At 50.3% G+C, this 15327-nt stretch overlaps 5 protein-coding genes across 5 annotated transcripts; 3 read left to right on the top strand and 2 right to left on the bottom strand.

Moving 5' to 3' along the window:
- Positions 1-211: 211 nt before the first annotated feature.
- Positions 212-3663, top strand: N7481_008892 (lipase ROG1 family protein; the record flags this gene model as incomplete). Its single annotated transcript, XM_057268111.1, has 2 exons — positions 212-402; positions 555-3663. The coding sequence occupies 2 exons, from the start codon at positions 212-214 to the stop codon at positions 3661-3663; spliced, it is 3300 nt and encodes a 1099-aa protein (XP_057118788.1).
- Positions 3664-3948: 285 nt separating this feature from the next.
- Positions 3949-4981, bottom strand: N7481_008891 (inositol monophosphatase family protein; the record flags this gene model as incomplete). Its single annotated transcript, XM_057268110.1, has 4 exons — positions 3949-4002; positions 4061-4625; positions 4715-4796; positions 4864-4981. 4 exons carry the CDS (start codon positions 4979-4981, stop codon positions 3949-3951), a joined length of 819 nt encoding a protein of 272 aa, XP_057118787.1.
- Positions 4982-5393: 412 nt separating this feature from the next.
- On the top strand, positions 5394-10414 carry N7481_008890 (Oligopeptide transporter OPT superfamily; the record flags this gene model as incomplete). Its single annotated transcript, XM_057268109.1, has 9 exons — positions 5394-5414; positions 5472-5517; positions 5577-5680; positions 5761-5874; positions 5945-6727; positions 7250-8254; positions 8346-8859; positions 8933-9443; positions 9520-10414. 9 exons carry the CDS (start codon positions 5394-5396, stop codon positions 10412-10414), a joined length of 3993 nt encoding a protein of 1330 aa, XP_057118786.1.
- A 450-nt stretch (positions 10415-10864) lies between these two features.
- Positions 10865-13221, top strand: N7481_008889 (transcription factor IIF subunit TFG1; the record flags this gene model as incomplete). Its single annotated transcript, XM_057268108.1, has 2 exons — positions 10865-12289; positions 12376-13221. The coding sequence occupies 2 exons, from the start codon at positions 10865-10867 to the stop codon at positions 13219-13221; spliced, it is 2271 nt and encodes a 756-aa protein (XP_057118785.1).
- An 803-nt stretch (positions 13222-14024) lies between these two features.
- On the bottom strand, positions 14025-14983 carry N7481_008888 (uncharacterized protein; the record flags this gene model as incomplete). The annotated part of the gene is made up of 2 exons (XM_057268107.1): positions 14025-14463; positions 14556-14983. The coding sequence occupies 2 exons, from the start codon at positions 14981-14983 to the stop codon at positions 14025-14027; spliced, it is 867 nt and encodes a 288-aa protein (XP_057118784.1).
- Between the last annotated feature and the right edge of the window lie 344 nt (positions 14984-15327).

The raw sequence follows: 15327 nt of genomic DNA, 5'->3' as shown, positions 1-15327 counted from the left end.
GGAAGAAGCACTGCAAAGTAAAGCAAAAGGGGCAGTGCATATTGTACATCGTCGATCCACTGCGGGATGGCCGCGCATCACGAGGGCAGATCGATTGCCCTGAAAGTACGAGAGACTCCGACACTTCCGTCTTTCCTGACAATCTCACCCTCACCCCTTCCCCGGCTCCCCTTATTCTATTCTTCACATACCATGGAAGCATCCATATTCGATGCTGATCACCCCTCGAACTTACTCAGCTTCGCAAACTCCCGATCAAGGAGCGACCCTCACCCGCGCTGAAAGCGCATCCCGCTACCATACACTCGCGGGTTGGCGCCAGACTCCCACAGAGGCTATCTCGGGTTCCGAGATGCTGTTAGTTCATCAGACTGGCAGTGTGCGCGTCGGAGAAATCGCCAGGTGAGTTGAGTCCTGATGCGGTCGCGCATTCCCCTTCGCGCGCTACGCAGCCAAGCCCAAGCCAAGCCATTTTGAATACCAGACACAGACCCAGACCTATAGACCTATACACCCAGACACAGAGGAGCCAAAGCTGATAATTCCATTCCCAGATATACCTTCACATATACACCAGCATCAGACCCGATCCTCCCCATCCCATCCGAAATCTACGTGCGGGTGAAAAATACCTCCGCAATCCCCCTCCGAGCCGCATATCTCCATGGCCCATACACCCTCTACACAGCCTGCTACCCATCCAAATTCGACCCCAACTGCAAATATACCGAGCAGGACTCCGAGGGGGCCCCCCAATTCGAACCATACCTGAAGGCCGGAGGAAATTGGGATGCAACGATTAAGATCCCGGCCCATTTCGGAGATTCACATGCTCTCTCCGCAGGCCAGACTGCGCCTGGACAGGATGACAGTGTAACCTGGGTGATCGAGATCGTGTCGCAGGTCATATTCTCAAACAGTGCTGTAGTCCACTTTGATCTTTTGATCGGACGAGATGCAAAGTCCATGGAGTTCTTTTCTAGTAGTGGGTCGTCGACGGCCAGTCTTGGTCCTCCGGGTAAATTCAATGAGTTATGGGGACCAGGAACGAGGGGTCAACAGATGATTCCTACAAAGGGGATATTTTCACAAGCTGTTACGCTTCGCGTCGATGATACGGCCAGTCTTTGGAATAGTCTCCCGCTGCCGTCGGTGCCGTCACAGCCTACCAAGACAGAAACAGATGAAGTCGGTGATATTACGTCTAATCTGGAGCAACTCGATGTGACTGCTCCCGAAACCTCAAAGCCAGCCTCAAAGCCAGCCTCAAAACCACCGAAAAAGAAGATCCATCTGGTGGTACTAACGCATGGCTTGCATAGTAACCTCGGCGCCGACATGCTATATCTGAAAGAAAGCATTGACGCCGCCATGAACAAATCCCAGAAGCAAAAGCAAAAAGACACGGGTGTCTCCGAGGGAGACGCCGAACAAGTCATTGTCAGGGGATTTTCCGGCAATGCCGTCCGTACCGAGCGTGGAATCCAATATCTCGGAAAACGTCTGGCAAAATACATCTTACTCATGACATATCCGGACCAACCATACTTCCCACTGAAAGGATCAAAGACGAAACCATTTTTCAGCACTCGCAAAGACCAGACACAAGCCAAGCCTTTCCTGGAGCCTCACTCACTGCCCGAAACCCGAGATGATTCTTTAGACGGCGAAGACCACGCTTATCAAATCACCAGCATCAGTTTCGTCGGACATTCACTCGGTGGTCTGATTCAAACATACGCAATCGCATACATTCAAAAACACTCACCTGAATTCTTCACTCGAATTCAACCGATCAACTTCATCGCCCTTGCAACACCATTTCTGGGTCTCAGTAATGAGAATCCGATGTATGTTCGCTTCGCACTAGACCTAGGCCTTGTAGGCCGAACAGGACAGGATCTCGGACTCAGCTGGACAGCACCTAAAGTGCGAAGTGGATGGGGTGCAATAATTGGTGGTCGAGGCTCAGACGCAGGGAAAGATCAAAGCCAACCATCTGATCCAGGCGCCAAACCGCTATTGCGTATCTTACCTTGTGGACCTGCGCATGAGGTATTGAAGAAATTCCACCATCGAACGCTTTATTCGAATGTTGTCAATGATGGAATCGTTCCGCTGCGAACTTCTTGCCTTCTCTTCCTCGATTGGCGAGGTCTTGATCGGGTTGAGAAGGCGAGGAGAGGGAATGGTATAGTGGGAACTATGGCTGAATGGGGCTGGGCCGAATTGACAGGAGCGAATTCGAAATCGTCGCCTAAATTGGCACGATCGGCTGAAATGCCGGAGCTAGCTGCTGGTGGTGGTGGTGGTGGGGATGGGGCTTCTGCGCTGCAAGGCCGCGAAGCAATTGCTGTGAATAGTGAGAATTCGGCACCGAGCGCTGAGCAATTCCTCGTGCAACAAAGACCTCCTTCACATCATAGCAGTGCCCATGAGTCTGCATCTGCATCTGCATCTGCACCCACCTCTGAGAATAACTCCGGTCCCTTGAGCAGTTTCCTCTCCCTATTCCGGACCAAAGATACAAAGCCAACCCCAAACGTCAAACACAGTACACCGAGTGGCAAGCATGCGAAGATCTACAAACGAAGCCAGACCCTCGGATCCTTCGACACCGAAGAGTCGCTATCTCCATCAGCTGTCCGGGGCAACTCCCTCTACGAAGAAGACGCCGGGGTCTACACACCCCCAAAAACAACATTCTTCGAATCTGCAGGAGATTTGCTCATGCCACCATTACCTCCGAGCGAATTCATCCTGGATCCTGCCGCACGGTCTCGAACCATTTTCCACGATCGTATCTACCACCCCGATGATATCCCGGCCCCGATGCCAGTTAAGCGACGAACGACCGCATTCGGCTCATTACAACCCGGCAAAAGTTCAAATTCCAAAACGGTTCCTCCCTCATCAACCAGTTTAGGCACCCAAAGCCAGCAGCAGCAACAGCAGCAACAGCCTCAAGCCGGCGAGAGTGGTCTCAAAGTCGAAGAAAAGATCGCCCGAGCCTATCATCGCGATCTAACCTGGCGCAAGGTCCTAGTTCGTCTGGAACCAGATGCTCATAATAATATTATTGTGCGGCGCATGTTCACTAATGCGTATGGATGGCCTGTTGTGAAACACCTCGTCGATACGCACTTTGGTCCCGCTTCTATTTCTAAAGACGATACGCTTAATCGGGATTCTGATCGTGCTAAGTCTCCGAATGTGGGACCGACGAGTTCGGGGGATGAAGTTGAAGGGCAGTGCGATAAGAATAAGACCAAGACTGGCGAAAGGGATACCGCGGGTACACCTCAGAAAGAGACAGAGACAGAGATACACCAGGGGGAGACCCAAACCCAAACCCAAAGCAACAACAACAACAACCACAACCAGGGTGACGATCTCACGCCAACATGCGAACGATGCGAGAGCGAGACCTTTGGAGACCCAGCAGGGAACAGTAATGATTTCGATAACTCATCTCATAAAACGGCCAGCATCCATGGAAACGGACACGAACGTGCGCACTCGCATTATACGGATGTTTCCCGTCAGGACTCGGCGCGTTGGACGGATCGCCAGATCGACGAGGATAATGGTTGTGAATCTGGCTTGGATGAAGATGATGAAGATGCGGGCTATCGCTGGTCTCCGGCTCTTCGGCCAACGTAGCCTGGTAGTCCCACGAGTGAGTGAGTGAGTGAGTGTAAGTGTGAGTGGGTGGGTGAATGTTGGGAAATATAGAGATTGTACATAATGATACCCAGACAGATCGCTGGACATACTAGTACCGTAACTTGAGTGAACCATGCTATACTATTGTATTACAATAGTATAGTAATTCCATAGATCTCAATCTAATCACACCAGAATACAAGACAAGACAACCCTCTCTAGACCTTCTTCCTTCTTTTCTTCCCTCCCATCCACCCCTTTTCACACATTACAATCCAAGGTTTAATATGTCAACCTTCCCTGGATAAACCCCCAAAACTCCTCAACAAGTTCCCTCTGCCCCTTTTCAGCTGCCCCCCCTCACAACCAAATACCTCCTCCCATCAAGACTCACCTCATTCTCCCACCCACCCGGATTTCCATCAACAATCAAACCCCCCGCCTCATTCAAAATAACCCATCCAGCACAAACATCCCACTCCCAACACCCGCCCTCCCAATAAACATCAACAACCCCCTCAGCAACAGAGCAAATATTCAACGCCGCACTTCCCAAACTCCGAAAAGACCGCACCATAGCCCCACCATTTTCCTTGCTCGAGCCCAATTTTTCAAAAGTCCGCGTCTTGACGGTCCAGTTTGGTCCGCTGCGATCTGAGCCCCATTCAATTGCGACTAGGGCGTTTGATAGACCGGTCAGAGGCTCAGCCTTGCGGAGCGGGAGGCGCTGGTCCCGATTCTTAAAAGCACCCTGACCCTTAATGGCAGAGTAGAGGGTTTTGGTGGAGGGGTTGTAGACAACTCCTACGGTGGGGATCTTTTCGATTGCGAAGCCGAGAGAGACGCAGGCGTGGGGGAAATTGTGGATGAAGTTTATTGTGCCGTCGATTGGGTCTACGATGAATGTTGGTGCGTTTGTTAGAGGGGTTGTTGGAGAGTAGGTTTCTTCGCCGTGGAAGCTGGAGGATAGTATATCAGAACCGGGTAAGTTAGGGTATATGAGTGGTAGGTTGGGCTGGGCTGGGCTGGGCTAGGCTGGGCTGCGTACGCATAGTCTGGGTATTTCTCTTTCAGAGACGTTGAGATCATGGTTTCGACTGCGCGGTCGTATTGGGTTACTAGATCGGCGCCTGGAGGGGAGGGGGAGGGAATTAGTTTTTGTTCTTGTTTTGTGTCATTGTTGATGGGGCCTCGTACTGTTCTTCTTGGATCCCGGACCGCTTGTGTCTGGGAGGGCATTGTTGATGATATCTCCAGCTTTATAGGCCAGATCGATCAGGGTATCGTGGATCTCGTTTAGATTGGGGGTGGCCATAGTGAGGATTGGGGGGGAGTCACGGTGTACTGGAGAAGTGGGAAGGGAAATCCGGGGGAGGTTTAAGTTGGGGTTGAGTTGGGGACTACTCTAGTCGTAGTCCTGGTTAGTATGTATACCGCCCGGTAGACAGTAGACATGGAAAGATGAGAGATAATTGTGAGTAGAGAATAAAAATGTAACTTAATTGATTTAGTTGATTATATCTGATCTATCAAACAACTAGATATAATTAGAATATACTAAATATAATATAAATATAATATAAAAATAAAATAAAAGTACTGTTCATAGATGCAAATGGAACCCCGCGGTGACGTCGGAGTTCCCCCACTTTGGCAGAAAAAAAAAAAGATTGTCGCTTGAACTCTTCACTTCTCTTAACTTCTACACACTCACATCCCCCAACACAATGCCTACAGAACTCGAAGAGGTGAGCATTCGGTGCTTGGATTACTCCTTGCTTGACTGCATCAACTGACCCTGCTAGCTGGTGGAATTCCTACACCACGGTAACACTCAAATTCGAGGGATTGGTAAGCCTGACTGGCCCCATATACCATGATCACCTAGGATCCAAACTGACACCGTTTAGCCACTGAGAACCTGGTCGGTTTCTCTACCGCTCAACCGAGTCTCTTCAAGCGTCACCAATTACTTCCCGTCCGTGACTTGAAGCTCCTAGCCTTGGACTATACCGTGCGTGCCTCTTCGTCTCCATCTACGTCTCCGTCTCCGTCCCGCAAATCAGTCACTGATTGCGCTTTTCTACTATACAGCCCATTGCAAAGAATGCCTTAACAATCCTGATCAACTTGTCCGGCGACGAGGAAGTCCTGAAGGTCCTCGCCGAAGATGACGAATTCATCGAGACCTTGCTCTTTAAATTAACGGTCCGTCCATCGCCCGTGCCCCGCCGCGCATTCTCACAACCACTAACTAACCTTGATTCCATATGTTCAGAGCATCAAGGAACCCAATGCGGACGAATTCGCAACTCTGCTAGCCAACATGGCCAAATCCTCAGCCCTACAAAAACTATTCGCCGTAAAGCGCCGCATCCCCGAGAACGTCTCAACCTCAGCAAACGCCATCGACCAACTCATGGACTGTTTCGTCAAGGGCGCCGAGGGTGGTCTCAACAAAAATGCCAACTTCGACTACCTCTCCTACTTCTTCGCCGATCTGTCTCAAACCGAGGAAGGACGGAAATACTTCACCACCCGCCAAGAGTACGACGGGGTGGTACCTATCACAAAGCTGACCGTCTTCACGGAACACAAGAGCGATATCCGTCGCAAGGGAGTCGCCTCCACCATCAAAAATGTCGCTTTCGATATCGACTCGCACCCGATGCTTTTCGACGAGGACGCGGCTAATCTGCTTCCCTACTTGCTGCTGCCCATTACCGGTCCGGAGGAGTACTCTGATGAGGATATGTTATCCATGTTGCCGGATCTGCAGCTGTTGCCTCCGGATAAGAAGCGCGATAGTGATCCCACTATCATCACTACCCATGTGGAGACTCTCATGCTCTTGACTACCACTCGGGCAGGTCGGGACCTTATGCGCCAAGTGAAGGTGTATCCGGTGGTTCGAGAGTGCCATATGAATGTGGATGATGAGAATGTGCAGGAAGCTTGTGATCGACTGGTGCAAGTTCTTATGCGTGACGAGGAGGGTGAGGGTAAGGAGGAGGGTGGACAAGCGCAGATTGAAGCACCGCGCGTCGATGAAGATAATGAGGTGACGGAGCTATTCTAAGCAAAAAGAAGGAGTATAGAAGTGTATAAGATATCCATAGAATGAAATACAGCAATGTACAGCAATGTACAGCAATATACATTCAATTGTGAAGTACCTCGCCAGTAGTACCCATGCCAATTCATGAATATAAATGTTCATGAGTACCTAGGTATATATGTTCAAGTTCATAGTTCTTGCTACGGCGGTGTGGGGCGAATCCACCTCCCTCGCTATCTTCCCTTTTCTCCCACTTCTCCCACTTCCGGATTTCTCTCCCACTTCATTTTCAGTTGAAACGGCGATCCCTCTTTCCTGCGCACAGCTCTGGGGAATCAATTCCAGTGACACCCCCCTCAATCACCCATCACGGCTGCCATTCCGCTGCAGACGCGGAAGCAGTCTTGTCCCCCGCCGCCGAGGGGCGAGGCGCTTCCCGCCGAATCGGATCGAGTCAACCACAACCACAACTCCAACTCCAACTACAGCCATAACCAAGGCCAAAACCAAAACGACATTCCCCAGCTCGACCTCCCCGATTCCCTCGACGATGGATGTGACGACTCACACCACTCCATAAACTCCCCTCCCTCCTCCTTCGGCTCCCCCGGCTCCTACACTCAGCGTATTGGGAGCTTCATGTCGCGTGCCCCTCTTATCCGCACCTCGCCCGCGCTGGGCTCGACCTCATACGGAGCCGTGCGCATCCCGCAAGAGGATTCCGATGACCCCGGAACGTCCCCCCAGTCGGAGAGACAGAGGCGTAATTGGACTCAGGATTCGCGGACCAGCTCCGATAGCTGCACCGGTGGGCCCTCAAATGAGACCTTAAATGAGGGACGCCGATCCAAAGCCCGACGATCACATTCGTCCGGTCGACGAAAGAGCAGTGGCTGGTATAGGAGGAATCGTCGACCTTCCGAAGCAACCTCCGATGTAGGAATGGGCGCCGATTCCAAATACTCGTTTGCGACGGGCCTGGCGGTACCTGGTAACCCCGTGGTGCAAGAAACACCGGCCTCTTCGCCATACATTACGAGTGATGAGGAAGATACCTTAGACCTGGATGGTGACGATACCAAATCAACCGAGGAAGATCCTCCGGACAACTCGCCATACGCCCAAGTACGAGCTACAGTCCCAGCCACAGACGATATCACTCTGTCAATCAATACCCCGCGCATGTGGATTCTTTCCCTGCTTTTCTCACTGACAGGTTCGGCGGCCAATCTCTTTTTCTCTCTTCGCTATCCTAGCGTTGCTATTACACCGATCATTGCGCTTGTCCTCGTTCATCCTCTTGGTAAATTCTGGGACGGGGTTCTTAAGCGGACAGGTGATCCGCTCGAAGTCTTTGAGAATGGAACTTTGCATCACCGTGAACTTCTCTCTGGCGAGATTGATGCTCCGGAGATCAATTGGCTATCTAGGATGCGTCTTTGGTTGGCGCAGGGTCGGTGGAATGAGAAGGAACATGCTTGCGTTTATATCAGCAGCAATGTCTCTTTTGGATTCGCTTTTGCAACAGATGTGAGATCTGCCCTAACCCAAGTTCACACTTTTCGTATTATATACATGCATATGGGTTGTTTTTTGTATCCTTTTTCTAATACGTGAACAGGTCATCGTGGAACAACACAAATTCTACCAGCAGGAAGTTCCAATCCTATACCAATTGCTGCTCATCATCTCCACGCAAGTCCTTGGATACGCATTCGCTGGCCTCACAAGACGATTCCTCGTTCGGCCATCAGCCATGATTTGGCCCGGTACTCTCATGTCAACTGCGATGTTTTCAACTATGCACAAGAATGCCAATAAAAAGGCTAACGGGTGGAGTATCTCTCGATACAAGTTCTTTGTCGTCGTTTGGACGGGTGCCTTTCTCTGGTATTTCGTTCCAGGTTTACTGATGCCTGCGTTGAGCTACTTTAACGTGATCACTTGGTTCGCTCCTAAAAATGTCGTGGTTTCGAATCTGTTTGGAGTTGCATCGGGCCTGGGAATGTTTCCGTTAACGTTTGACTGGGCTCAAATTGCCTACATCGGATCTCCGCTATTAACGCCTTGGTGGGCCGCTGCGAACATTGTGACCGGTTTGGTCATTGTCATTTGGGCCCTTGCCCCAATTTTGTGTAAGTGTTGGATGCCGCATGTCACATGCTCGGGCGTGTATTCATCTCATTTCATCTCTGACTGTTCTACCAGACTACAAAAATGTGCTCTTTTCGTCCTATATGCCCATCCTCTCCGCGGCAGTATTTGACAACACTGGGCACCCATACGACGTGAGCCGGATCTTGACTCCGGACTTTCTATTCGACGAAAAGGCCTACGCGGACTACTCGCCTGTATATCTACCCATCACATACGTCCTGTCTTATGGCGTCCAATTCGCTGCCCTAACCTCTCTGGTCACCCACACCATCTGCTGGTATGGCAAGGATATTTGGCAACAAACACGCAAAGCATTCGAGGAGCGCCGAGAAATACCCGGAATGGAGACCTACCAACCTCTGCGAACAGAACAAGTTCCTCCTCCCGGCCGTCGGAACTTTGATTCCTCGGGTGATGCGTCTCAAGATGTGAATCGAGAGATGCCTCCGGGCATGGAAGATGTTCATTGCCGTCTTATGAGACGCTACAAAGACGCACCCATCACATGGTATCTCATTGTACTCGTCACAATGCTTGCCACCGCAACTTTTACCGTGGAGCAGTACGTTTCGTTACCCGTCTCGAAGGGGTTTTAGGCTTTCGGGCTTTCAGTTGAATATTACTAACTTCTCCTCTAGCTATCCCGTGCACTTACCCTGGTACGGACTATTCCTCGCCCTAGGCATAACCTGCATCTTCTTCATCCCCGTCGGCATCATCATGGCCGTCACAAACCAACACAGCAGTCTCTACCTAATCTGCCAACTGATCTGCGGCATCGTTTTCCCGGGCCGACCAGTCGCAAACATGATCTTCGTGACGTATTCCTACATCAGCTCAGCGCAAGGCATAAAATTCTCCTCCGACCTAAAACTCGGCCATTACATGAAGATCCCGCCCCGAATCCTATTCGGCGTCCAAATGATGGCAACACTCGTATCAAGCCTAACACAAATCGGCGTCCTGAACTGGATGTTCACCCACATTCCACTCCTCTGCACACCAGAAGCAATGAACGGCTTCAACTGCCCCATCGCACGAGTCCACTTCAACGGAAGTATTCTCTGGGGTGTAGTCGGACCACAACGCTTCTTCGGACCGGATGGCCTCTACCGCCCACTCGTGTGGGCATTCCTGATCGGCGCCATTGCCCCATTAGGAGCGTGGATCCTCGGCCGACGAAGTCGAAAGAATTTCTGGCGCAAGGTGAATTTCCCCATCCTTTTCGGGAGTTTGAGTTGGATCCCGCCGGCTACGGGTTTGAATTTTAGTATTTGGGCACTTGTGTGTTTTGTGTTCAATTATGTTATTCGGAGGAGGAGGACGGCTTGGTGGGAGAAGTATGCTATGACGCTTTCTGCGGCGTTGGATTCGGGTCTGGCTTTTGCGGTTATTGTTGTTTTCTTTGCGTTTATTTATCCTGGTTGGGTTGATGGGTTTAAGTGGTGGGGGACGGAGATTTATAAACAGGGTTGTGATTGGGTTGCTTGTCCTTATAGGCCCCTGGAGCCTGGGGAGAAATTTGGACAATAGCTGAGGGCTTGGAATTATTATGATCATGATCGATGAGTGAGGAGTTGTTTGTACTCATACTCGCCAGGTATATAATGGTGTGCTACTACTGAATGAATGATGTCACGAACTGTTAGTTTATGAAAGAGATTATAATGAAAGAAGTCTAGTATAGGAGAGCCCTCGCAACTATTTTGTTGAGTATTCAGCCATTAAGTTCAATTAAATCCATGGATGCCCAGGTGTGTCTCATCTCATGATGTTCCCAGATGTCCATCTGATAATCTCTTTGTCCAAGCCCGATGCCAAGCCCGATGACTAAGTCACTATCGGTCACTGACCTCACTTCACCTCACCTCACTCGCGCCCTCCTCTCCTTTCCCCTCATCAACAGCGCCATCTCTCCGATGCGCTCTCCTGTTTGATCGAGAAACACGATACCACAAGCCAACCAATCTCTCCTCGTCCACCATGTCGACGCCAACAAACCCCTCAAACGGCCGAACGCCAACCGGGCCAAACGGAGCTCCGCCAATGCGAATGCGTCGCCCCAGACAAGCAGACCCCCTAGTCCGCCCAAAGCGAAGAGGACCAGTAAAGGCTGCCACAGGTGCACCAGGTGGCCTCGCACCACCATCTCGGCCAGGTACACTCCGCCAAGTACCCGCAACATCAATCAAAACGCTCCCAACACGGCCTCAAAACCCGCAAGCTTCCTCTTCTCACCCCGAGAATCCTGCCCTGTCAGCTATACCACCCAACGCCAACGCAGCCGCCCTCCAAGGCGACCACTCCGTAAATGGCTTCAGCGGACCCCTCCTCTCCACAACCTACACCGACTATCCCGTCGTAACAACCAAGCGCGCCTTCCTAGAAGGAATGAAACACCACATCGCCCGATTCGCCGCAAAACGACCCGTGGATCCACGCGACGAGTCCCAATTCACCCGACCCGTCCGCCTACACCGACGCGACCCACGCACCCGATCCCACGAACACAACCCCGAGCGTCTAGTCGGACCAAGCGGCGAACAGCTCACAGAAGCCGACAAAGAAGCCATGGACGCCAAGCGTGCACTACGCGATAAAGAGCGCGCAGAGAATCAGGCTCAGATTGCTCCTGCGGCTGGATCTTCTAAGCGGCCTAATGCGCCGAAGCAGAAGACTCAGCAGGTTTTTAAGAGTGATATGACACCCGAAGAATTGGCGCGTGCTAGGGTTAGGTATGAGGAGGCTTTGCCGTGGCATATTGAAGATTTTGATAATCGCAATATTTGGGTTGGGAATTATGAGGCTGCGCTTTCGGAGACACATGCTGTTTTTATGTTTGATCAGGGTCAAGGTCAGCAGGGCCAGGCGAAAGTGCGAATGATTCCTGCGGAGAAGTGGTATAAGTTCAGTGCGAAGAGTCAGTTCAAGGCTCTTACTATTGAAGAGGCTGAGAAACATATGGCGAAGCGCATCAAGGATCCGAGATGGTTTATGGAGAAACAGGCTGAGATTATGGAGAAGAGTCAGCTGGACCAGTATGCGAAGTCTCGGAAGGTGTTCTTTGGCAAGCAGGGGACTCAGAATGGACGGGAGGGCCTTGAGGGTGGAGAGATGGATTTCGAAGAGGATCGATTTGCGGATGATGAGGAGCATGGTGATGATCTGTTCAATGACCAGGATGAGGATACTAAGGCTGCAGAGAAGCGGATTAAGGAAGATCAGCTCAAGGCGAATGTGTTTGATCTTAAGAATGAGAAGGATTATGAGGAGGAGGAGAAACGCGAGAAGTGGGAAAAGGAGGCTCGTCATGTTCAGGGTAAGAAGGTGCGGAAGGCGTTGAAGAAGCGTGAGAAGAATTATGATTATAGTTCTGGGTCGGATGTCAATCCTTACACTGATGAGGAGGTAAGAAAATACCCTGCCCTGGGGATTCGGTTCCATTTCCAGCTTGAAATGACACCAGTAACTCGACTGATCTAACAATATCCCAGAGCTCCGACGACAGTGAAACCGAGCGCCAGAAAGAAGAAGAGAAGAAAAAGGCCGAAGAAGAAAAGAACCAACAAAAAGACTCCGCCTCATCAAAAGGCAACAACACCCCCTCAGGCCGACCAAAACACACCGACCCGCTAAAGAAATCAACCACATCCCGCAAACGCCTCGGATCTCCCAACGGCTCAGACGCAAGTGGAACAGACACATCTCGCAAGAAGGCCAAGAACAAGCACGCCTCTTCGCATCCGACGCCACAGCCTACATCGCGACCAATTTCTCCCACCGCAGCAGCAGCGGGCAAAAAACGCGTCCGAAATATCCCCCTCGGCGGATCTGGCTCAGGCAGTGACGTCGATATGGCCGGTTCAGGCGCTGAAATGAGTGAGAGCGGTAAACCGAAGAAACTTAAGCTTAGTCCGCCGGGGACTGGTGCATCCAGGACTGGAACGCCTGTTGGTTCACGCGCTGGTAGTCCTATTGCTGGTGGACGGAGTTTCTCTGGGAGTCGGGCTAGTAGTCCCGAGGGCGCGAGAGGTAAACACCACCCCCAAACTCCGAACCAGCATTTCGTTTCACCCGGTCTATTTTGTACTCACGTTGCTAACTCCGTATACTCAGGCCGATCAACACCTATCCCAGGAAACCAACCCTTCCCAACACCTGCGGAAATCCACGCCGCGATTCCGGCAACGGGTATCCAGAGCAGTGATCTATTGCGGAAATTCCGACCTCGCATTGGCGATAGTAAGGAGAATCATCGGAGATTTATCGCTATTGTCAAGGATGTCAGTGTCTACGTTAAGGAGACGAGGTTGTTGCAGCCTGGTCCTTGGAAGGGGTAGGAGGGAGTAGTTTCAATACCAAGCCTGGATCGGGAGGGGTGGGTTGATTCAGTGGGATGTGCGCGAGGAGAAGAGAAGAAGAGAAGCAGAGAAGGAAAGATGCGTAAAGGAGTGCACAGCGAAAGAAAGAAAGAGCAGGAGTATCTAGGTGGATAGTGATAGTGATTGATATCTTGGTGGCTCAGAATGAGGATGGAGTGGAGATACTGTCGAGTTTCGGGTCTGGTCTGGTCTGGTCTGGACTAGACTGAACTGAAGATAGAATGAAGTTCATTTCATTCAATACAGGAATCTGATGTATGATAATTGCCAATACATTTGTGCTAAATCTAAATCTAGATCTAAACCACCTAGGCAAGCCAAGCTGATCCGCAGGGTTCCAACATAACGAACTTGAACAAATGAATTTGAATTTGAATTCGGACAAAGTGAGTTATCTGTTTGACTACTAGTATCATCTGGGGTTACCTTACCTTTAAGTCTGGATCCTATGTGGTGGTGACTCGGATTTGGTAGTAGTAAATCCTGTGACATAAGCACTCTGTTAGTATAGAGTAGTCTTTCTCTGAATAGTTATACAAGGCTTACTTAGTTTAAGATATACTACTATATGAGATCAAAAGAGCAAAGGTTATATAGTTTTCTTGCAGTAGTAGTAACAGATACTAAGACTTAGTTCCAGAATCATGATACGATCTTGGATATGCCTGTTATAAGGATAATGAATTTGGTATCCATATTTTCATAATTAATTATACTAAGTACCTAAAAGTACATCCAAGATAAGCATATACACCCAAGGTCTAAAAGAAGAGAATCCTAAGCCTCGAAGCACCACTAGTAGCCGTAGCCGAATGAGCAGGAGCAGTACTAGTACTCATCACAGTCGCAGTCGAAGTCGAAGTCGCAGAAACGGCAGATTTGCCATTAATTAGACTGGTTGAAGATGAAGATGAAAGGTCAACAGAATCAGTCTTTGACGAGCTTACGCTCGAACTGACGGAGCTTGCATCGCTTCCACTTCCACCCTTGCCGCATTTAACAACAGTCTTCCAACCACCCGCAAAGACGTCTTCCCACCACGAGGACTGGGTGCTGAGGGAAAAGTAGAAGAAGAAGTATCCAGAGCCAGGTTGGTTGTGAGCGTTTTGCATGAACTTCATTGCACAGTTGTCGCTGCATGAGAAATCCTCGCTACCCCAGCTATCGCTTTCGGCGAAGGTTGGGTAGCAGTAATCGGTTCTGCAAAAAAAAAAAAAAGAAAGTAAGCACATACTCAGTACACCCAAAAGCCAAAGTAGTCAATTTGATTTTGCGTTTCTGCACAAACTCACCCATTCATCGCACAGCCTCGGCCATACATATACTGAAAGACCTCACCAACAGTAGAAACAGGAACTGAGAAATCAAGAGATCTCCCGTTATCAAGACCGGCTAGATCGCCATCCTTGTCACAAGTAGCCTTAACATTCTTGACATAATCGTCCAGTGAGTCTTTACAGGTCGTGGTGCAAGTTTGTCGCAAGTCCGAATTATCCGGGTGGAAGTTTATGTCCAAAGACGCCACGAGCTTGAGAAGAGTTTCATCACAGTCGATATTGGCGCTGTAGGCATCCTTGCATGCCTGGGAAGTGGTGTCTGCCAGGTCCTTGGTGGTATAGTCCCAGCTAGGACCGGAAATGTTGAGGCTGAAGGATGCAGCAGCTTGGCTCAAAGCTGCAGATAATGCGAAGACGCGGAATATCGTGGTGGCGGGGGCCATTTTGCTGGATATTTGCAAAGATTTATAATGGAAGGGTGAAAGATTGACGAAGAAGAACTTGAATATCCCCGATAATAATAACCTTGGAAAGAAACGAAAGACGAAGGTTAGAAACTTGAACGGAATCTGTCTGGACTCGGGAATCGGAGTTATAAAGAAAGCAGCCTCCGGAGTTCACTGCCGGATTTTAGAGGAAATGGCTACTAGCCAACTCGTCTTCCGGTCTCCGTCGCTGTTAGCGAGGTTTTAGTCCTAAATTGGACGCGCTACTTGATAGCCCCCAACTTTTCAGGGGCCATTCCGGCCAGTCCCTGGAATTTAAGCCTCAAGACCCACAGGGTAAA

This window comes from Penicillium waksmanii (genome assembly GCF_028829765.1).
Source record: "Penicillium waksmanii strain IBT 27052 chromosome Unknown utg000008l:1.0-5622682.0:1.0-5626561.0, whole genome shotgun sequence".
Taxonomy (NCBI): Eukaryota; Fungi; Ascomycota; class Eurotiomycetes; order Eurotiales; family Aspergillaceae; genus Penicillium; species Penicillium waksmanii.
The sequence above is the reverse complement of the archived record's forward strand: the minus strand, read 5'-3'. Positions and strand labels throughout refer to the sequence as shown.